Consider the following 23,130-nt stretch of genomic DNA (forward strand, 5'->3'; position numbering starts at 1 on the left):
CTGCTAATGCCCTTTTTTTCTGTTCCAAGACCCTGTCCAGGGTACCACTTAGCATGGGAATCACCCCACCTCCTGTCTTCTCTGGCCTCTTAGGGTTTTCCAGTCTTTCCTGTTTTTAACGGCTGTGTTTGAGCAGTACCAGTCAGAAGTTTTATAGACTATCGCTGAAACTGAGTTTGATGTTTTTCTCCTGATTACACTGGGGTGGTGGATTTGGGAAGAAAGCCGCAAAAGTGAAGTTGCCCTGTCACATCGCATCGGGGGGCACATCATGCACACAAGACACTGCTAATAATATAACCTTTATCGCTAGATTGAGGCAATGGTTGCCATGTTTTTCCATGGTAGGGTCACTTTCTCTTTTTGTAAAGAGTTCTTTGAAAGAAAATAAATCCATTCTGGTCCCAGTTGAGTGGTGATGGGGGATTGAGCTCCACCTCCTGGAGTGGAGAAAGCTACACATAATGTGGAATTTTTCTGGAAGGAAGGTTTGTCTTTTCTTCATTTAAAAAAAAGACACTTTTAAGAGCTTGCGCTGTAGATCTCCCCATCATATATACAATGTACGTGCTGTGTGTGCGCACAGCATCTAAGCGCTTCGAGGATGTATTGTATACACCACTTTCCGAAGCCTTGTGGGGAATCCAGAGAAATGTAGAACACAGCCCTTTCCCCGGAGAGGTGTGTGATGTGGTCCAGTTAGGAAAACAATCTTACTTGCAGACAGGAAGCAATTAGGAGGCAGGAGGAAGGCATATGTCAGTGAGGGCTGGATTGTGTGGGATAGTCCAGGCGAAGCAGGGCAGGCCTTGAAAGCACACAATAGGTAACCTTTACTACCCGGCTTTCCCCTGTAGTCTTGCTAAAAGCGAGACTGTTGTTTTCCCTTACTTTCAAAGAGTGACAGTTCTAATACTGCAGGTATCTGGAATACAGCCAGAATGGAGGAAATAAACAAATAGGAGCCTCCCAAGAAACAGAGATATTTATCAAGACAGATGCCCGAGCTTGTTTACCCTACTCATGGGGGGCACCCCCGGGGAAACTAGTAACTCTTACTTTAGGGTGAGTCCTTACACATTGAGTTCTGGTTTTACAGTCCTCAGAAGCTTCTAGACCCCAGCAACAAATAGAGGGGTGGGATGGGGATTGTCACCAGCTCCAGGTTGGAGTCTCAGCAGCCTGGCGGATAGCACAGAACCACGAGATGCCGACAAGCCTATTCTTATTTATTATTTTTTTGTACAGACTTTAAGAAGGCAGAGAGAAATTTGGGATCAATTTTAGAAAATGGTTAAGATAGTCGTCGAAAGAGACTGTAGGTTAGCTTCGTGAAGCAACACCAGAAGTTAGGAGACTGGCGTTTTCACTGTGTTTAGACTTGATTCTGGGAGAGGACCCCTGGGCTGTGTGGGGCCTTTGATGTGTGTTTATTTGTGCTGCCAGGGAGCGGTTGGGTGGCTTCTGTGGTTGGTTTCTTTTGGTATTCTAGGTTTTGAGGCTTATTTATAGAATTGAAACTCTCCTTCTTGGCAGGAGTTGAATACTTCTCTGGGGGGTTTCAAGTCGCTCTTGGGCTCCTGGTTAATTAAGCGGAAGCCTTGTGTGAGGTCCCTCCCCAAAAGGCCCAGGCTTGTGCCCAGCTCACCTGGGCCCTGCAGGCTCTTGGGCATGTGAAGGCTCCAGTTACCCCACCCTGCCCTCCTGGCCACCCATTGCTCGCCTTCCCACAGGACACAGGGGAGCATGCTTCTGCATGTCCAGCCACACTGTTCCCCTCTTCCTGCTCTTGCCTGTGTCCCCCAGATCCTCCACTTGCATTAGAACCTGGACTCGATTTCCCCTTTGTGTCTGCTTCCACATCTCCCCATGTTGATTAACTTTGCTCCCGCATACGGGTTCCTTAATGCCTCCGTGAAGGAGGGTCCATGTCTCCCCAGCTCTGTGTCCACCATTGGCCTTCAGAACCTCCTGCCAGAGAAATGGATCATAGCTCATCATACAAAGAAGATAATCTTATTTTGGTAAATAGTATGTTAGTACAAATTTAGGGGACGATAAAGCGGGAATGGTAGAGTGCACATCCCACCAAACTGAAGTAACCAGAAGCTTCAATCACTCTGGACACACTAAGGGAGGGGCTGGGTGTCAGGTGCCGGGCAGGATGTGGGACAAAGGACTGTGATGACGTCATGTCACCCAGCGGCAGCAGGGAGGACCCGGGAGGAGGGCCTGGGATGGGCAGAGATGGGTATGCACAGAAGCCTCATTTTTTTTCCCCATTAAGAAAAAAAAAGATGTAATTTATTTTACTTTAGACTTAATATTTATTTTTACTTCACTTATAAATATAACACATACTAAATTATGATAAACGATACAACTGTAAATTTACATTATAATTAATATTTTATTTAACTTACCAGATAATTAAATAGTATTAATTTTACTTCATTTTTCTCTTCAGTTTTGATTATGCAATCATGCTATGGCTCAGTATACAAAAGCTCCCCAACAGCGGACAAGTGAACCGTATTTGTCCCGCTGCACCCGCTGTCCACACCCCTCCCCTGCTTACAGGCAGCCCGGGTTACCAGTGTCTGCCCTCTTGGAGACATTTCGTGCATATGACATAAGGAGATGTGTATGTCCTTCTTCCTTATACACAATGATGGCCTCCTGGAGACGCTGCTCAGGCCTTTCCGTGCAGTGACACGTGTCAGAGGAAACCGCATTTCCTGGTTCTGTTCTGGTGGTTGCTTCCTGACCCCGTGTACGGATGGGCTGTAACTGATCTGCCCGGTTCCCTGCTGACGGACAGCCAGGCGGCTCCTAGGAACCCTGCTGTGAAAACACCCCTGTGTGCTTGTCATGTCCCTTCCCTCGTGCGTGGGGTGACCTCTAATACAGATTTCTGGAGGAACTCCTGGGTCAAAGGACTCGTGCCTCTTAAATTTTGGTAGATGCTTCCATTGTGCAAAGTGTGCGTGGAGCCTCTGTGGACCATGGGTAGCGTCTGCATCCAGGCCAGGTTTCCAGGTGCTACCAAACGTTTTCCTCTTTGCCAGCGTGAAAATGGCAAATCTAATGATGGGCAAACAAAAATACCTTGGCATCAGTCGTGGGTTTTTTATAAAGCACAAAACCATTTATTTTAGAATAAGTAGTTTTAGATTTATAGAAAAGTTGCAAAATTAGTACAGGTGCCTCAGCACTCCATCCAATACCCCCTGTTTTTAGTATTTTCCATCGTCGGGTGTGTTTGTTACAATGCAGAACTGACGCTGGTAGATGACTATTAACCAAACTCCAGACTTTATTTGAATGCCACCAGTCTTTCCACTGGATTCTCTTCTAGGACCCAGTCCAGGATGCTCCATCCTGCTTTGTTGGCACGTCTCATTCTCCTCTGGTCAGTGACAGTTTCTCAGACCTTCCTTGTCTCCCATGACCTGGGCGGTTTTGAGGAGTCCTGGCCTGGTCCCCTGGAGGAAGTCACTGTAGAACGGCTGGGCTTGTCTGATGTTTTTTCATGATGAGCCCGGAGTTGGGGGTTTTGGGGAGGAAGACCACAGAGTGGAAGTCAGCAGGTGTGTGATGGCCACATGACCTCCCCGAGGATACTAATCTTGACCATCTGTCTCTGTGTCATCTTACCTGCATCTCCCTGTTTTGGGACAGATGAGCATCATTTTGCGTGTGAAGACCCGGAGCGGTTTTCCAGGGGTAGACAGCCAGTGGTCAGACTGATGGGCGTGGGGTTGAGTGGGAGGGCCACAGAGACTGTGTGCGGTCCCCCGAGTCCCTGAGGACCTGCTGGGGAGAGCTCACGGGGAAGGAGCAGCGCCTGAAGGAGGTGCAAGGCTAGCCCAGAAGGAGGAAGTCCTTCCAGCCTGGGAGAGAACAGGAAGCAGGAAGTGGGTGGGGGGGTCGAGGCTGAGGGAGGAAGTAGGGGCTGAGGACCCAGGCCAGGGCACTAGAGGCGTTTTATTTTTTTGCATTTTAATAAGGATTTGGACCATCTTAGATCTCAGAGGAGGAGCCAGCTGAGGGGCAGGACTGGCAGGAGGAGACACTGTTGGAGCAGAGTCCCCTGGGACATTGCCCAGTGTGCTGGGGTGGCCATACTCATGGGGTTAAAATGAAGTTGGAGCCTGAGAACAGAGCCAAGGGTGGGCAGACAGACAGATGCCTGGGGTGGGTGGCAGGTGGAGGGGATCAGGTCTGCAGGGAGTGGAGGTGTGGGCACAGGGGCCCCACTGTTGGTGGGGAGGGGTGGGAGAGCAGCAACCCCCCCCCGAGAGGCCCAGTGGGGAGGCTGGGTGCATTCCTCTCCTACGGCTGCTGTGACACATTACCACAGGCTCAGTAGCTAAAATAACACAAAGTCATTAATCTGATGCTTCTGGAGGTCGGGAGTCCAGAATGGGTGTCACTGAATTAAAATCAAGGTGTGTCTTCCCTCCGCAGGCTCTAGGGGAGAAGCCACTTGCTTGCCTTTTCCGTCTAGAGGCCATCTGCATTTCTCGGCTCATGGCCCCTTGTTCCAATTTCAAAGCCAGTAGGGTAGCATCTTCTCTCTCCTGCCTCTCAGAAGGACCCCTGTGCTTACATTGGACCCCCCCCCTGGGGTAATGGATCATCTTCTTATCCAAAGGCCCTAATTTATCACAGCGGTGAAGTTCTCATATTCACATGTGGGTTCTGGGGATGCGGACACACACAGACAACCTCGGGGGTATTATTCTGCCTGCCACAGTGGGGGCAGTTGTAGGAGGGACAGACTCTAGGGGATTATGACAAACGTGAAGGCATGGAGATAGTGGCCACAAAACAGGAGCACGTGGTGTGATGGGGTCTGTGCTTGGGTCCTCCTGCCTCTTGGCGATGAAAGGTCTGTGTCACTGGGGGCAAGTGAGCCCCCTCCCTGGTCTTTACTCTGCTTCCCTGTCATTATTTAGAAGTAATGTTTATATAGTAACCCTCCTGCCCAATGCTCTGAGCACATCCACTTTTAGTGCCCTGGGGTGTAGTCGCCATTATTAACCCATTTTCCAGATGAGGAAACTGAGGCACAGAGAAAATGAAGCAGCTCACCCAAGTTCACACAGCCTAGAAGTGGCCACATTGGGATTTGAACTGAGGAAGTTTGGTCCCAGAGCTTCTGCTCTTAAATATTCAACTGCCTTAAAATGCCATCATCTTCATTTTCTTCCAGCCCTTTTGGGCCCCCTGTCCATGCGCTCTGCCTGCTCACATGCTTCCATGTCTTCTGTTTTCTCAGAATAACCTTTGGGTATCCACAGGCCATGCATGGCCCACGCCATTCCTACTGACCCCTGAGAGATGGGTGGCACCTCTCCACTTTGTAAATGACAGGGGAGTGCACGCAGGTGTTTCTGAAAATCCCAGGTGTGACAGCATCTTGGGCAGCAAGCAGAGACGCCCCCTCTACGCCATCTCCGAGCTCAGTGGCCACAGCCTTGGTTTCCTACCAGGTCAGTTCCTGATTGGATTCTGTCCTGAAGCCCTTTGCGTCTCGTGCGGTTGCCCAAGGAGAGCCCTCCGCGCTGGGCTTTAGCATCCTGCCCTCTCCTGCTGCCTTTGGGCCCTGCCTGCTTGTTGGTTGTTTTACCCTAAAGAGGTGCGGGTGGGAAGGAAAAATGACCTGAGACTCCAAAAGTCCCTCATCTGCCGAAGGCATCCCTTCAGTCCTTGCCGGTTATAAAGAAGCACGGAGAATGGAGATACCTGCAGAGGTGTCACCTCTGTCCCCTGTGGCCTGTGCACATGTGTCAGCAGGAGTTGCTGGTATTAATGGCATCTGGGTACAAGCTAGTTAGAGCCTCTGAATTTTCTTGACAACGTGCAAAGAGACAAAGTGTCGTTTCTGGAGAGTGGATGACACACCATCCGTGTGTACAGGTGGCTTGGAGCCATGCCAAGGACAGCCAGTGAACATGGAGTGACATGTCTCTGAGTTCAGGGTGGCAGCAGTGGAGGGCTTGCTCACGAGCCCAGATTGTGAATGGAAGGCACAGATGCGGGAAGCACCCCCTCCTTACTGTCCTCTGTAACTCTAGCCAGAGCCAGGAGTACACGTCCACAGAATCCAGGGGTGCCTTACGCAGAGCGGGGACACTGGCCACATGATAAGCTTGCATCGGGGAGTGAGAATGCACCGATCTCGAGGTTTGGAGACAGTGGCTTTTTTTTTTTCCTCCTGATTTGATCTTGTTCCTGTTTGCATGCCTCCACACTTCCCTTTTCAAGTTCTTTCCACCCACATCTCAACTTGACCTCCTGCCATGACATCCCAGGGTGCCCTTTTGAGAAACACCACTCCCCTCAGGAATCCTGGGGGAAATGAAAGATTTCAAACCCAATTAAGTGATTCCTGTGCTGGAGCATGTTTGGGGATGCTCTGGCCAAATCTTTATGTTACCTTGAGCTGAACTGTAAGGCCATCTGCTATTGAGGCTTGTTGTTACTTAAACGTCTTCCACTAAAAACTTTGTTTTCTCAGACTCAGAAAAATTGAGGCTGTCGGACTACAACCCTCCTACTTATGTCTGCTTCCAAGTCTTGATGCCATCCTTTGGCAAGGGCTGTGTCCTTTTTATACCCAGGTATTACTTTCCATAAACATTTGTTGAAGTGACAGGGTGACCAGCTTGGCCTGCTTTGCCTAGACTTTCCCTGTTTTAGCACCATAATCAGTGTATCCAGGGAAACCCCTCTTTCCCAGGCAGACTGGGCTGGCGGGTCACTCGAAGCCCCGTGGTATTTCGAACTGGGGTTGCAGATTTTAATAAATTTCAAGCTTTGCCCTTATAGGACCCACAGACTGATCAGAAAGACAGACAAGTAATGAAAACACTTGCTCTGTGATAAGTATGGCAGAGAAACACGTATCAGTAGCAGCTACTACGTCCTGAGTGTTTATGTGTCCCTCATTGCTCTGGGTGCTTTTTGCAAGTGGGTACATTTAATCCCTGCCAGAGCCGTGAGAAACCTCCAGCGTGCCCATTTTACAGATGGAATAACTGAGGGCCCAAAGTCATGCCATGAGGCATGGGGTAGCCTGGAGTTGACCACAGGCAGTCTGGCTGCAGACCCTGCATCCTTGATTTCTGCACTGTGTAGGGATGTTTGGGGAGGAACTAATTCTCCCTTGGGAAGGCCAGAGTTCGCTTCTTGGCGGAAGTGATACAAGCTGGGATATGATAGGCGAGAGGAATTTGCAGACCTGTCAAGAAGGAAGGAAACAGGACAAAGAGTAAAGAGCATGCCCAGGGCATGTTTGGGGACATCTGAGCCAGGTTGCAGATGCCAAGAGGATTTGCAACAGTGGCTGCAGGTGAAGTGAGAGGTGGGGTGGAGAGCAGGGGTCCAGTCTGTTCTGGAAAGCCCCTCCATTTGGGCAACCCTAGTGGGGGGCGTGCCATCGGGAGGTATCAAGAAGACCCCATAGATCGGCCACTGGATGGGCTAAACACTAGTGGGTGAATTTGGAGGCTACGGTTGCAGGCTTTGGCTTGTGACATGGAAACTTTCTAGCAATGCCTTTTTTAATTGAGGTAAAATCACATAGAATTCATCATTTTTAACGTGGACAATTCAGTGGTATGCAGCACATTCACACTGTTGTGCAACCATCACTCTATCTAAATTCCAGAACATTTTCATCATCCCAAAAAGAAGCCCCATACTGGTTAAGAGTCACTCCCCATTTCCTACTGACACCCTGCCCCCAGCCCCTGGCCACCCCGAACTGACCTTCTGTCTCCGTGGATTTACCTGTTCTGGGCATTGCATATAAATGGAATCATACCGTATGTGGCCTGTTGTGTCTGCCTTCTCTCACTGTTTAGGCTGAACGTTTTAGGAGCCGATCTGTTGCTGAAAGCGAGGTCCCTCTCAGAGTTCGTCCTGAGTTTTCAGGATCAGTTCATTAATATCAGCTTAGGGGGTGAAGATCGCTGGGCCTCCGGGTGTGGTGTCCCCCCGGGATTTTGAGGGCTTTTTGCTCCTCTTTCAGCAGAGCGATACTAAGCTGAGACTGAGCTGCTGTGAGACTCAGCTGGCAAGGGGCCTTTGCCCTGCCCTCCCCGGTGTTGCAGCAGTAAGATTGCTTTAAATATGCAGCTTTGGAGGGACAATGCATCTCAAGAGATTCTGAGATCTCCCCCTTGTTTGTCTCCCCAAAACGAGAAGAAAGAGCTTTGTGGCATCTGCCTTTGGTTGTTCATTAAGCTACTGGCCTCCTGATCCTTACTAAGGGGGCAGAGTGTTTTGGATTGCAAAGTCCTCAGTGACAAAATCAGTTGGAATCCATCATAGGCAGGCATTTCGTCATCTTGCCTTGTGTGTGGGGGGTGAGTCTGCAGTAAATGCAAAGAGAGGTGGTGTCTCCTGAAGTGCCCACGTGCATTGCTTCCACTGAAGATTTATTTCCTTTTCACATTTCATTTAGCAGTGAGGTGTGCAAAAGCAAGCTGTTGATTGTGTGAATTTCCCAGCATGGGAGATGTGTTGGTGAGGTCTAAAGAGCTGCAGAGTCCAGCGGATGTGGGTTCAAACCCCAGCCCACCTCTTTCTGGAGGTGGGGTAGGTGTTTCTGTGACCTTGGACAAGTAGTGTAACCTCTCTGGGCCCCAGTTTTTCATTCGTGAATGGGAGTGATAACAGTAATTCCTGACTCAGTGATAAGAGAATTACGTGAGATGATGCACTTAAGGGTGTGAATCAGAGCACCCATTGCAGTAAAGAGCCCATTACTGTTCACCTTAATGCAGGTGTGAATCCAGAGTCAGGGTGTGGTGTCAGGAAGAGCAGGATGTGTGGTGGGTTTGCTCAGGCCAGGACCTCTGGACTCAAAGGTTTAACCGGCCTGGTCAGCTGATATCCCTCAGCCCCCTTCACTTTGTTCTGGGGTGAGGACCCAGCAGATTGAATGTAGATCCAAGACCCAGAGGAGTGACTGGTGCAGGAGGAAGCGGACAGCAGCCAGCCCAGGCCCGCCTGACTCCGTCCACCAGAGGGGACAGTCCCCCGGCGGGACACCTCCCCCTGCCTAACTAACTCCCTTGTTTGTGGCTCATGAGGTTAAGTTGTGAGGGGGCTGGATCATGCCTGAAAGAGAATACGCAGATGTAAGGGACCCCAAGACTTGGTCAGTAAAGGTTTAAAGTGCATTCGGACAATTGCGTTTATGACAGTGAAAGGGGAGGAGACCCGTTTTAGAAAGTGAATGAATAAATGTTGATTTGGCAAACCCACCGGACCCAAATACCTCATTCCACACCTTGAGTTCTCACTCGGGACCCAGGGGGGTGAAAATCAGTTTTGGGGGAGGGGAGAGCTGAAAAAACGTTTTAGATATTACAGTGGTGTGTGGCCCTCCAAAACTCAACCCTGCCCAAGGAAATCTTATTTCTTAATATTTAATTTCTCTCGTTAGGCAAAAATTAAATTATATTTAAATTTAATTAAATTTAAATATAAGTTAATTTTTCTCCTTGGGGGCCAGGGGTGGGAGGGTAGTTGGGGAGGCAGCTATCATGAAAACAAGACTGAGAAAGCCTGTTCTATACCGGGGTTCCATGAATGAGTTACCCCCAGCCGCTTTCCTGAAGGGCCTGGGATAAATACCCATTCACTCCTTACTGCCCACTTTGGAAAGTGTCTTGCACCAAGTGAATCGTTGGGACTTGCAACAAAGGGCATTCTCAGGGAGGGACCCCCAAATTCCAAGTGGCGTATTTTCAGATGGGAAAGCAGGGGGCTGGGACCATGCAGCTGGCCATGGGCCAGTGTCCCAGGCAAAGCCTAGGTCTCCTTGAATCAGAAATGCCTCCTTTTCCTTTTCTGTAACACGCAGGCACAGTCGGTGCATAGCCTTCGGCCCCCGTTCAGAGTCCTCGGAGTTACCGACAATGGCGGCCGCAGAGCGTCACTGCGGTACTGCCCGGGGCCCACACCTGGGGGCCGGACCCGGCCACATTTTCTGTGTCTTAAAAATGGGTTTGGAAGGCTTCCTTCTGGATCTGGAAGTCGCTAATGGGAAAGAGTCGCTCAGAGATGGTGAAAACAAACCTCCAAGCTGAGCATTTTCTTGATTTCCGTGGAGGCAGGTGGAAGGCGGGTGGAGACTCATCCTCAGTATTATGTTATTTTAAACGGACAATTAAGAAAAGCCACCTCAGGAGCTTTAGTAACAAAGTTAAACAACGGTGGAGGGGACCCCTTGTTTGTTCTGCCCCCCACCTTGCCCCCGCCAAAGCTCCCAGTAACTGCGCAACCTGGGCTCTGCGGCGACCACCCCAACCCCCCAGGGCCGCCAAAGGGAGTCGCGCCACCGCGCCTTCGCGTGGGAAAACCGGCCTGCCCTTTGTTAAAACTCAGAGATGCTTTCCAGTCGGTGCCCAGTTTGTCCCAGAAAAAGCACAGACGGGAGATGTAATCGGGCCGGTGCCTCGGTACCCAGGCGGCCAGAGGCGGGGCCGTGGAGGGCTCTCGGGAGCGTGGGGTGTGTGCGCCTGCGGCCCGTGTCCGTGCGTGTGCTGCGGGGAGAGGCTGACACGCGTGTTAGGGGGAGAGTGGGGGGGTGGGGGGGTGTTGAGCGGATCTTCCTGGACGGGCGGGTAGGTGGGCCTCCTGCCCTGGAGGGGAGGGGGAGGCTAAATTAAAAAGAAACTAGTGGGGAGACAAAAACAAAAAGAAGGGTTCCTGAGAAGTGGCATTTCCTGGCCTGGGGCCTGGGGAGGGGAGGCTGTGGAATGTATTTAGAAGTTTTCAAACCAGCTGGTTATGGGCCTTTTTTTTTTTCTTCAGCTATTCTAGACTGTTGCTCCTGTTCTTTCCAGAATTTTAAGTGTGTTTATGTAGTTTGCTTGATCCAAGGGCGGTGCTCCCAACAGGCAGTGTGTCCCGTTACAGAAAATAGTAGGATGTGACTGCAAGAAAGATAATGTGGGTCAGTAAACCGGGGGCTGGGTTTTGGGGGCAGGCCTTGATTTCCAGAACCAGGCCCTTCCTTTCTTTAGGGTTCCTGGAAAGAAGGCCCCAGCCCCCAACACCTGTGTTCACTCTGCACGACACAATTTCTAGCCGCGTTTCTTCGCTCTTGGGGGAGCGAGGCAGCGGTTTTGAAGCAGAGGAATTCCACCGGGGAGTTGTTATTGCCTCCCAGAGGTCTGAGCCAACTGTGCACAATTTAGGGCACCCCAAGACCTCATTTCCCCCTCCCGTAGTGCTCTGCAGCCACGGCAAGCAGTGCTATTTTAGGCTTTCATAGTTGGGTGTTCTCTGCGCCTTGTGGTTTTTATATGACTCAGTCTTCATAATAAATGGTTAGGCAGTTCCGGGTCTGCCTTCCTGAAACACGAAGGGACAGCGCGTCCTTGACGTTGGAGGCGGATGTAAATTACCCCAGACGCTGCTCTGCTGGTGTCTCCCGGAGCCCATGCACCCAGAAACAGCTGTGGGGACTGCCAGAGTGAGCCTGATAAAGACGTACCCTGGGGCTGACGTTTGTGCTCCCTCCTCCTTCTGCTTTTCTGTTCCTGTTTATCAGAGGAAACTGGAGACAGTATTTCAGTCACTGGTCACAGTCGTTCTCATTTTTAAACCCCAAACCTGTTTGCACACAAAGATGTCCTGTGGTATTGTAAACTCCCTTCTGTCCTCCCGATTAACCTTCCTCTGTGGACCTGTGTGTAGCCCCCTGTCCCCTCTACCCACACACATAGGGGCCTTCCAAGGTTTGTTTGTAAGACTTCTGCTTCATTTACCCTTTCCAGGGTTGGACCTTTCCGCTTCTCTTAGACCTTCCATAGCTCCCACTGTTCCATAACACTGCTGTCCCTTAGAACCAGAAAGTGAGCCACACAGGTAATTAAAAATTTTTTAGTAGTCATGCTTTAAAAAGAAACAGGTGCCAGGAGTTTTAATATCATATTTTATGCAACTCCACCTATCTGAAATACTATCATTTCAACATACAGCTGATATAAAAAATCCCGAACAAGATATTTCACATTAACGTTATTAAAAGTTTTTGAAATCCAGAGCAGATTTTACATTGGCAGCATATGCCAAATTGGATGCTAAAAATTTATCAAAAGCAATTTGCTTTTGAAAGAGTAGGTTCATGTACCCAAGGAGTCCCAGACTCATAAAAATTATCCAATAATTGAATTGCGAATTTAAGTTTAAACTACTTAAACTTAGAATTTAAAAACTCAGTTCCACATTTCAAGTGTTCAGCAGTCTTGTGTGGCTGTTGGCAACCATACTGGATGGATAGAGAGCATGTGTATCCTTCCAGAAAGTTCCATTGGACAGCACAGGCTTATAAGGCCTAAACACCTCCATAGGACTTCCCAGATTTTCTAGAACCCAGCCCCAACCTAGCTTTATTTACTGACCTTGTTTTACACACGTTCACTTTCCCATGCCCCTCTTTCCACTTTGAATTACTCTTTTCATCTCTCCCCTAGAGAAGTTGGCTTAAAGATAGAACTTCCTCCAAGGATTCTTCCTTCTCCCCACTGCAGAATTAATTGCTGCCTCTGCTTCCTGTGGGCTCCTGAAGACGGGGCAGAATGTGTGGGAAGGGGCAGCAGGCCTGTGGGAGCCCCCGGCCCATGGCACGCAGCCCTTGGAGCTCATTTCCCCATTTCTCCTGAGACAGGTTTGAATGGACCTTCCAGCACAGCATTAGCCCTGCCCCACTGGACAAACACAGCCGCACAAAGGAGGGCACTGTGTCCTGCAGCTGCCCCAGGGCTGCCGAGCGTAGGACTGCAGACAGGAACACGCCCTGGATACTGGCGATGTAATTCTAGGCAGGCATTGGCCCTGCCAGGAAAAAAAACCTTTCTCTGCTCTCACAAAAGGAGATACGTGCCTGGTTACTTGGGTCCTCATATTTCAATGTGGGAACTGGCATTTGCCAGGGCTGGGGTGGCAGGTCGCTTTTTAAAAACTCTAACATACCTCCAGAAAAGTGCCCACATCCTAATCACACACCTCGAATTTCCACAAAGCAAACTCGCCCATATATCCACGCTGAGATGAAGAAAGAGTACATCCCCAGGCCCTCAGCAGACCCCTCTCCTGCCCCCTGTACCCTTCCAGACTGCTCCACTCCCCTAAGTCACTGCACTCCTGACTCAGTTTGCCTGTCTCTGAACTTCACCAGTGACATCACGGGGCGTGCATTCTGGCGTGTGGCTTTTGCTCGCTGCTCTGTTTGCGAAGTCTGTGGTTGAGTTGCAAATGCCTTTGTTTTTTCCGTCACATGAAATACAATTAGTGAAAACCACAGCAGTTACAAAAAAAAAAACCCAAAGAAATGCCAGGTGTGAAAGGTCATCCCTGGGAGGTGGTGTCAGGTGTGAAGAAACTTCTGCTCAACTTCGGGTGATGTTTGCCCTTGGGGTTGGCTGGGTTTTGGTGACTTGGGGTTGTCATCATTTACCTTTTATCTTAGCTTGGGAATCCCTTGTTAAGGGGCTTGCACTCTGGGGTCTTAAAGGGATGTTAATTCTCCTTCTGGCTTTTGGGCAAGGCTGGACACAGGTCATTTGCTCAGATTTTCTGTTTGTCAGGCAGAAAATTAAGGTGAGGGTGGGAAAGAGAGTGAGAGAGATGACAATTGAATTTCTGATCTCGTATCTTCTGGTTTTCCTCTAGGTAAAATAAAATGTCTGCTCCAGGATCCTACCAGGCGGCCGCTGGGCCTTCCCCGGTGCCAACTGCACCCCCATCCTATGAAGAGACGGTGGCCATTAACAGTTACTACCCCACGCCTCCTGCCCCCATGCCTGGACCAACCACAGGGCTCATGACGGGCCCGGATGGGAAGGGTATGAATCCTCCAGCGTGTTACACCCAGCCAGTGCCTGTCCCCAACGCCAATGCAGGTACATGTGGCCTCTCAGGCCGCCTTACTCTCTATGGCCCTCCGCCCTGGCCCTGGGGACTCTGAGAATCAGGAGAGCAGCTGAAATGACTGCCAAGAGGTTAAGCAGAGTGCCCATCCATCCAGCTTTACCCCTTGTTCTGAAATTTCACGTTCAGTCTTTTAGATTCCACATCTGGGAGGCTCACGGCTTCCGTATCACAAAGTATAGCTTCTGAGCTTTCGTAAGCGAGCCCCTGGCACTAACCACAGAGGCATACCAGCTGTGGGAATGGGCGTCTGCTTTTAAGGGCCCCACCCTACATGCTGATCTGATGGGGGAGCCCCTGCCCCAGGCCGGAGCTGGAGCAGCAGCCACGGGGAGCTGAAACCCGCCACAGCCCACCATTTGTGCAGCGTGCTTCCCTGCCTTCCAGCACCTTCTTCGTGTCCTTGCCCTTGGGTACTCCCTGCTGGCCAGGCACAGAGCTCACTCTGTATCCCAGGCAGCTCAGGAGGAAATTGCCAGCTCGGGGAGTGGCAGGCTGTCTGGGTTCACCTAACTGTGTCGTGCCTCGGTTTCCCCATCAGTAAAATAGAGGTCATCAAGGACCCACATCAGTGGGGTGTTAAGATTAAAGTTCTGCAAGGAATCACTTGATTAAAGGGAGCTCTTGTTTTCATCGTGTTCAAGTAACTAACACCTTGGGTTAAAAGAGAACAAGATAACGACTTCAGACAATTTCAGATCATGCTCTGATCAGTGAATAGCTCAGTCTGGCATCCAAAAAAAAGACTTATACTAAAATGTATGGGTAGGTGCTGAAGTGTGCTTCAACATACTCTCTAGAGAGTCCTTCTGGGTCGTTCTAGGAGTATTAAGTTCAGTTAACTGAGCAATAATTAATTCCCCCTAATATGTAGGTTATAGACATGGCATCCCAATACCATAGAAAGGAGCAGAAGGAACTCACTCACAGAAATACGAGCTTTAACGACTTTGCCAAGAAAATGGGAAGAATGTGCTGAACTCTGAGGGCTTCATGATGTGCATGCACATTTTTCACATAGTTTTCTCTTTTTAGCATGACTTTATATCCTCGTTTCATGTGCTGACACAGTTCCCCAGCCTGTAAAGAAGTGGGTCAGTGTTCCCTGGCTCACTAAACTCAGCCTTGGCACTGCACATCTGAGTTAATTGAGGAGACCCGAAGCAACAGAGGGGATTATTTTTTGAGGGTTCCCTCTGTACCAGGCCCAGGGTAAGGTTCTTTACCATCCTTACCTCACTTAACCCTAGGACAGCTCTGTTAACTTCCTCTTTTAAGTAACAGCTTTATTGAAATATAATTCCCACATCATAAAGGTCACTTTTAAAGTATACAATTCACTGGTTTTAGTATATTCGTGGCATTGTGCAAACATTAGGACAATGTAATTCTAGGACATTCCCATCACCCCAGAAAGAAACCCAGTCCCCATTAGCAGCCACTTCCCATTTCCCTTTGCCCCAGCCCTAGGCAACCACTGATCTATGGATGGATGAAAAAAATGGGCTAAAACCCATCACATGTTTCTGAAATTATCATCTGCAGACCACCTTTGTAGAACCACGCAGGAAGCTTGAGCAGTTTGGGGGCCCTGCCCCAGACTGTGCTGGCAGCAGGGCCCAGGAATCTGCATTCCCGATAAGCTCCCCATGTGATTCCATGGACAGTTGAGTTGGAGAGCCTGCTCCAAATCCCCCATCTAGGAATACACAGTACTTTAACCCATCTCATGCATGAGGGTTTTGAGAGCCCCTCAAATGATAATTCTGGAAATCTACCACTGTTCCCTATCTTTTCCTTTTTGTCCTTTTTCTTTTTTCCCCCCAATTTTTTTTCATTGTGGTAAAATACACATAACACTGTGTTTCTAAGTGTGCGATTCAGTGGCATTAAGTATACCCACATTGTCGTGCAGCCATGCCCACCATCCATTTCCAGAAGTTTTTCGTCTTGCAAAACTGAAACCCTGTCCCCCTTAACCATTAACTCCCTATACCCACCCCCACCCTTCCCCCAGTCTCTGGCTGCCACCATTCTTTCTATCTCTATGAATTAGACTAGGTGCCTCCTGTACGTGGAATCATCCACTGTCCTTTTGTGACTGGCGCATCGCCCACTCAGCGTCATGTCCCCTAGATTCATCTCCAGATGAGCATGTGTGAGATTATCCTTGCTTGTAATGCTCAAGAATATCCCATTGTGTGGATGGACCACATCTTGCTTATCCATTCATTCATCGATGGACATTGGGTTGCTTCCACCCTGTGGCTCTTGTGAATGGTACTGCCCAGAACCTGGGTGTCAGGTACCTGTGGAGGCCCCGCCTCCAGCTTTTCGTCATCTAATGGCTGCTGTGCTTGTTTACCGATCAGCCTGTGCTTGTCTGCTTCCCTTCCACCAGTTGCGGTGCAGACGGTCTATGTGCAGCAGCCCATCTCCTTTTTCGACCGCCCAATCCAGATGTGTTGTCCTTCCTGCAATAAGATGATTGTGACTCAGCTGTCCTACAACGCCGGCGCCCTGACCTGGCTGTCCTGCGGGAGCCTGTGCCTCCTGGGGTAAGTCGGGCCCACTCAGCACCCAGCCTCTCTTGCAGGATCTCTCAACGCAGTGTGTGCTCCTGGGAGGTGGTGGGGAGCCATCCTGTGCACCCTAGGATGGTGAACGGCATCCCTGGCCTCCATCCTTGAGACGCTGGTAGCACCCTCCCCCGCGTTGTTATACCCAGAAACGGTCCCCAGTTGGGAGCCACTGCTCCTGAGCATGTCAGTGCCTGGAAGCTGCTGTCCCGTCCAGCACTGCTCTTGCTCACCTGCTCGAGCCAGTTCCTGCAGGTAGGGACAAGCGTAGTGGCCTTTCGTCTGTGCAGGGAGATACCCTTATGGATTTCTTTTTCTTCTAGAATTTCATGACCCAAACAATAATGTTTGCCCGACTCTGAGAGAAGATCTAAACAATCTGTACATTAAAATACTTTTATCATCATCTCTTCAAAACTTCTTATCCTTTTATGGCCCCACGATTTTTCCCGTTGCCCACGCAAGGAGAGTGCGTCAGCACTTACATCTGCACCAAGGGCCTTGTTTTGAAAGAGAATAGTTTCTGTTCTGGGTGAAATGGAAGGAAACACAATTTAATTTTTTTCCAAGCAGATGATATAGGCAGCCTTCTTATTCCTGGCAGGGTCGTCACTCAGAAAACCCCACGGGCTGTTTTCTTCCTTGAAAGAAACCGTGTTTGTGTGTTGCTTTTCGGAAGCCCGAGCCTCTTGCGTAACTGGCTGTCTCCTCAACTAGCTTGTGGCCTAGGTTGAGGAGGAGTGATATTTCTCCACCTAATTTCGGAGAGGCTCAGAGCCCCAGGGAACTTAATTAACTTCCTTGAGGACACGTGTTCAGAGAGGGGAAGAAAGGAGAGGAACAGGGTTCCTGGCGCCGGATGCCCTGTCCTGCCTGCAGGGCCCCGCTGATGGCTGTCACCGTCCCTCCCCCTGCAGAGTGCTGAATGGGAGTTCATCACCTTTGGACATTCATATTAAAATTAATTTCTATCTTTGAAATCAGGAAGACAGAATGGACCCTTCTATTAAGTATCGACCTCTGCTGATCTGTCTTTCAAACTGAAGCAGCTTTTCTGTGCCTCCCATCTTCTCTTCCTTAAATGGGGTGCTGTGGGTTCAAGTCCTGCCCCTCGTTGCTGGGTGACTGGGCAACTGACTTCCCCTCTCTGTTCTTCTGTTTCCTCATCTGTAAGCTGGGTGTGCTAATGCTCACCTCGGGGTTGTTGAGGGGAGGTGGATACGGTGCTCCTCAGAGCCGTGCCCGCACAGGTAGCCTAGGTCAGGGTTATCTGTAAGTGTGCCGGCTGCCCTTATTTGACCTTGGGTAAGCTTAGGCAAGAGGAGGAAATTTCTTTCATAAGACTGATTTCTCATCAGGCCATTTCCCGATTCTGCGTCATGTAAATCAATGTCTTCTTGTAAAATGTTGATATTTTTTAATTGAATTCTAATTGACATACAATGTTTTATTAGTTTCAGGCGTACAGAGTGATTCGATACTTTTACACATTACAGAATGGCCACAGTTGGTCTAGTTGCCATCTGTCACCATGCGAAGTTATTAGAATATTATGGACTATATTCCCTATGCTGTACATTATAACATATTGATTCTTTTTACCTACGTTTTTGGCAAACCTTGGTTGTAAGGCCGTGGGGTATATTCTGACACCAGACGCGTCTCCAGCACCGCTGTGTATCTGGTGATTCAGGACACCGACGCTAACTGGAGTCGGCACAAAGCTGACAGCTTAAGGCTCAGCCCCACCTCCCAAGTCCCGGGCCACTCCTGCTTCTGGCCGGCTGTGTATCGGGGGTCTCACTATCCCATCTCCAGGTTCGATAACTTGCTAGAACAACTCACAGAACTCAGGAAGGCACTTTACCTACATTTCTGGTTTATTATAAAGGATGCAAGTGCACAGCTAGTTGAAGAAGGGCATAGGGCAAGGTCCTGAAGGGACCATTGCAGGAGCCTCTGTCCCTGTGGAGTTGAGGTGCACCCAGAGTGGCACATGGATGCGTTTCCAATCTGGAAGTTCTCCAATGGGAGTTTTTATGTCCCAGTTTCTAGCTGCTCTGACCAAGGTGCAAGATCCCAACTCTCCAATCCCTGGGGCTTTCTGGGACCAGCCCCATCCTGGGGCTCTAGGGCCCCACCCTAATTGCCTCATTAGCATAAAATCAGCTGTGATCATTTAAAGCTGCTTGTTGGGAATAACAGAAGACACTCGTGTCACTCAGGAAATTCCGAAGGTTTTGGAGTTTTCTGGGCCTGGAACAGGGACAAATACCGAACACTTCTTTCACTACAGGCTGGGTGAAGGGAGGGCCTGCCTGTGTGCTGCCGATGGGTGACATGGGTTAAGAGACATTATTTGGGGACTTTATTTGGTCACCGCTGCCTCTGCATGTGGAAAATGATCAGTCTAAGACAGGGGCCAGCAAACTACAGCCCAGGGGCCACGTCTAGCTCATGCCATTTGTTTATGGTTGACCTATGGCACAAGGCCCATGTAGCCTAAACTACATACCATCTTGTCTGGCCCTTTACAAAAGGAGTTCGCTGACCTAGCCTAAGAGTTTGACAGATGCCCAGGTGACCCAGGATTTGTAAATACACCCAGGATGGTCTGTCTGTGGGGGCAGCCCTGGCGTTGGTTGGCATATCAGTTTCCTAAGGCTGCCTTACAGATGACCACAGACCGTGGAAATGTGCTCACTCATAATTCTGGAGACGGGAATAATCTAGACACCTCCCTCCCACTGAAGACCCTACAGGCAGAATCCTTCCTTGCCTCTTCCCACTTTGGTGGCTCCAGCGTTCCTTGGCTTCTGGCTGCGCCCCTCCAGCCTCTGCCTCTGTCTTCCCATGGACTTCGTCCCTCCCTGTACTTCTCTGTGTCTGCTGCTCTTTCCTTAAGGGCATCAGTCACTGAGTGTAGGGAGGATAACCCAGCACGATCCCATCTTGAGATCCTTAATTACATCTCCAATTATGCTTTTTCCCAAATAAGGTCACGTTCCTAGGTTCTGGGGGTTGGCATGTCTGACATACCTTTTTGTCCCTGTGTCTGGCTGTTCTTCTTCCAGGTGCGCAGCAGGCTGCTGCTTCATCCCTTTCTGCGTGGATGCCCTGCAGGACGTGGACCACTACTGTCCCAACTGCAAAGCTCTCCTGGGCACCTACAAGCGTTTGTAGGACTCAACCAGACCTGGAGGTAGCCATGTGCTGCAGGAAGTCCTTTCCGACTCCCACCCACCCCCAGTGGAGGGCACACCCTGGGCTCATCTCTCCAGGGACTCCACCTTTGTGTCTTTTTGGGGGGGAAAATGTCACAAAAGTAACACACCTCCAAACCCCAGAAATTGCTGCTTGGAGTCATGTGCAGGACATGCAGAGATGTCACCTCAAGTGCTGGGTCAAAGTTTTCTCACGTATCTGTGATCGTAAATCATTCCACCTAACTGTGATTGTTGCCCTGTCTGAATATCTTTTGGTGATTTGCCATGAGCCAGCATCTTTTCTTGCCTCAGTGGGCCTTTCTGATAGTGGTCTCAAACTGAGAAGACACAGGTTGCCTTATTTTTGAGACTGTTCTGGCCCAAAGACGGCTGAACAAGCCTTTAGTGCCTACCATCACGTCCATCTGTCCCGACTTCTGATGGCGAAAATCTTGCCTTATATAGACTAAGGGCTTGGCTCTAAGATTCTGTAACTGCAGGCTTTTCATTAGCACACAAACTCACTTTAATGTCTTAATTCATTTTAAAGTATAAGGAGAGGCTATTCACACCCACCAGATACATATCCATGATTCATAAATGCATGCTCAGAATACAGGGCTGGATCTTAACTGTCCATCTACCTTCCCTCAGGTCTTTGTACCAGATCTTAGCCACATTCCACAGAGAACTTTTTTCTTGTAGAGGAATATTTGTATTAACAGTCTTATGACCTCCTTTGGGTCTTAAACACCTTTAAACATGATTTAGAAAGGAGGGATTTATAGAAGCATTTTTCTCAGCCATATAGCTGGTATTATTTTCCCATTTGCCAATGTAGTCCCGCATCTTCACTTAACAGAAAAATTAATGAATAATTTCATCCACTGCCTTTATTCGGGTGTAGGGTGGTTCTTAAAAACTTCCATCCCGGAACTCTCAAAATAGGGCCCCTTTTGGGTTCCTGGTGGTGTGTTTGGGAAGACAAAGGAAAGATGTTTGAGCACGTCCAGGTCACCGTGCTGCTGCAAAGCATGGAGACCTGAGTGTTTCAAAGGCATCGAAAGTATGATTTTATTTTTCTGAAATACAGTTTGTTGTATAACATCAGAAGACTTGATATCTAGGACGAAAGCAGCAAGCCAGAGTTCTCTGTCAGGTGCTGTATCATTCTGAAATCAAGACAAGGCCGAGCTCGAATTTCAAGAATCCCTGTGTTGGTAATAGCTAGACACAAGGAATGCATGTGAATAATAATTAGAAATCAAGCCTAGACCTTGAACGAAAATCTATATATTGGTTGAACATTATAATCACTGATTCAGCTTATTCGCTTGATAGTTTGAAAGTTCCAGTAATTATTCTTGCAGTGAGTATGAATAGTACTTTGGTGTTATCTGCTTTGAAAAAAATAAAAGTCTTTGGTTCGCTCGGTGAACTATTTATCAATTCTTAAACTGTGAAGAAAGGTCTCGTGTTGTGTTTCCAGCCATTGCTGCAAAGAGCCTTTATCCTCTCCCTAACGGTAAAAATTCCTGTGATACCATCTGCAGCCTTGCTGAACGTCCTGTAGCGTCAAGATGAGCAATGTTGAGCTCAGGGGATTGCTGGTCAGATTTGAACACGAGGGTATTGGAGGCCCAATAGGCGTCATCAATGGCAACCAGCCCTAGCTTTCAAGTTTTAATAAAATGCACAGAAGAAAGCCGTCCTCATTCATTCTCTGAACAAAACATGCTTTGTTAATTGATCAGGGTCGTTCTGGGATGCTAGGAGGACATCGGAACTCGCCAGGAATACGAATGTCATTCTCCCTTTCCCTACCTGGGGATCAAGCTTCATTTTGGAAGTTGCTGGAAAATAACATCATCGTGCTGTGACTGAAACCCTACTTTGTGGTCTTGCAAAATCGTTGCTTACCTGATCTTGGTCATGGGGTTTCTTTCATTTGACAAAATTGGACGCCATGCATGTAATATTTAGCAGTTTGGCTGAGATGGTGGTATCTAAATGGTCTCAAGCTTATGTTACTAATTACATATGCAAAGTCTTCAGAACAGGAGCCCTGTTTCAAGGACTGGGAAATCTATATTCTGTGGAACTTTAAAAATAACATCAGAAGCAGGGAGTATGAAGCATTCATTGGAAATTCCGTTTTATTGTTCAGAGCACGGGCTTATTCATACATTTTTACGAACTAAAAGGCCCTCTTGTTCTGCCCCCATTTGGGGGACTTTGGAGTTTGTTGCAAACACTGAATCACATTTAGTGAATGTTAAGAGCTGTATTTTTCCTTGGACCTCAGAAGAATTTACCAATTTCAAACCCCAAATGGCTGTATATCTTGTATACCAAGTCCATCTAGGCAATGTAGCCTTATATACACAAGGAGTAGTTTGTGTCTTGATAACAAAAAATATTCAGACACTGCATCTTGTTAAGCCAACTTTAAGCATGTGACTGACTCCTGGCTGAGTGTAGCATTACCCATGAAAATGTTTTCTCTGGGACAACTGGCTTCCCAGTTGCTACTGAGAACACCTCTTTTGGGCCCTGAACTATTTATAAATGTAGCTTCATACACTTGCACACAATTCAGTCTTGGTTTTTTCCCAGTGACAGCCTCTAGTGTGTGGGATATTAAAATCCTTCTCTAACTTGCTGGGCTCAAAGATACCGGTGAGGAGTAAATGCAGACGGTGGAATTTTACTTAGAAAATTCTGATTTGCATTTTGGATCCTATTAAAGTTACCTCCTCCATTTATGACTCAGATGTTTACAGTGAGTCTCTGCTTTTCTGTCGTCTGTTGAGTGGAAAAGGTCCAGCAAGGCGATAAAAGAGAGAAACCAGATTTTTGGGGGGTGGGAGGGGCGGGGTCTAAGAATTTTAAACAGGATTCTGAGACTTAAAAAACCAAAGCAGTTCACTGCCAAGGACAGCCTGGTGCAGTTAACCTAACCATTGTGCGACTCTTCTCTGTGGTACTAGGAAAATGTTCACACATTTAAGTACCTTTTTTTCCCTTTTAAATTATTTTTAGAGCAGTTTTAGGTTGACAGCAGAATTGAGTGGAAGGTACAGAGATTTCCCCCACATCCCCTACCGCACATGGGCACAGCACCCTCCCTTTCCCCGCCCCTGTTATCAACGTCCCAACCAGAGGGGACATTTATTAACAATTCATGAACCTACATTCACACATCACCCAAAGTCCATAGTTTACATGAGGGTTCCCCCTTGGTTTGGACAAACGTGTCCTGATGTATGTCCATTGTGCTGTCACACAAGAAGCTAGTTTGCCTGCCCTGAAGATCCTGTGCTCCACCTGTTCCTCCCTCCCCCTCCCCCTGACAACCGCTGACCTTCTGTCTACAGAGCTGGGGC

The 23,130-nt window shown here is 48.7% G+C and overlaps 1 protein-coding gene across 4 annotated transcripts in view; it reads left to right on the forward strand.

The window, feature by feature from the left end:
* LITAF (lipopolysaccharide induced TNF factor) overlaps positions 1-21,182 on the forward strand; it is a 127,143-nt gene extending 105,961 nt beyond the window's left edge. For 3 of the 4 annotated variants that reach the window (XM_057487581.1, XM_057487580.1, XM_036920110.2), the window contains 3 exons: positions 13,702-13,931; positions 16,361-16,517; positions 19,613-21,182. In XM_057487581.1, the coding sequence (XP_057343564.1) occupies positions 13,712-13,931; positions 16,361-16,517; positions 19,613-19,721 (486 nt within the window). In that variant the 5' untranslated portion in view covers positions 13,702-13,711 and the 3' untranslated portion in view covers positions 19,722-21,182. Of the gene's footprint in view, positions 1-5,306; positions 5,499-13,701; positions 13,932-16,360; positions 16,518-19,612 lie in introns of those variants that run through there. The other variant, XM_057487582.1, reaches the window with a different exon arrangement.
* The last annotated feature ends 1,948 nt before the right edge of the window (positions 21,183-23,130 follow it).

Source organism: Manis pentadactyla, chromosome 10 (assembly GCF_030020395.1).
Source record: "Manis pentadactyla isolate mManPen7 chromosome 10, mManPen7.hap1, whole genome shotgun sequence".
NCBI lineage: Eukaryota > Metazoa > Chordata > Mammalia > Pholidota > Manidae > Manis > Manis pentadactyla.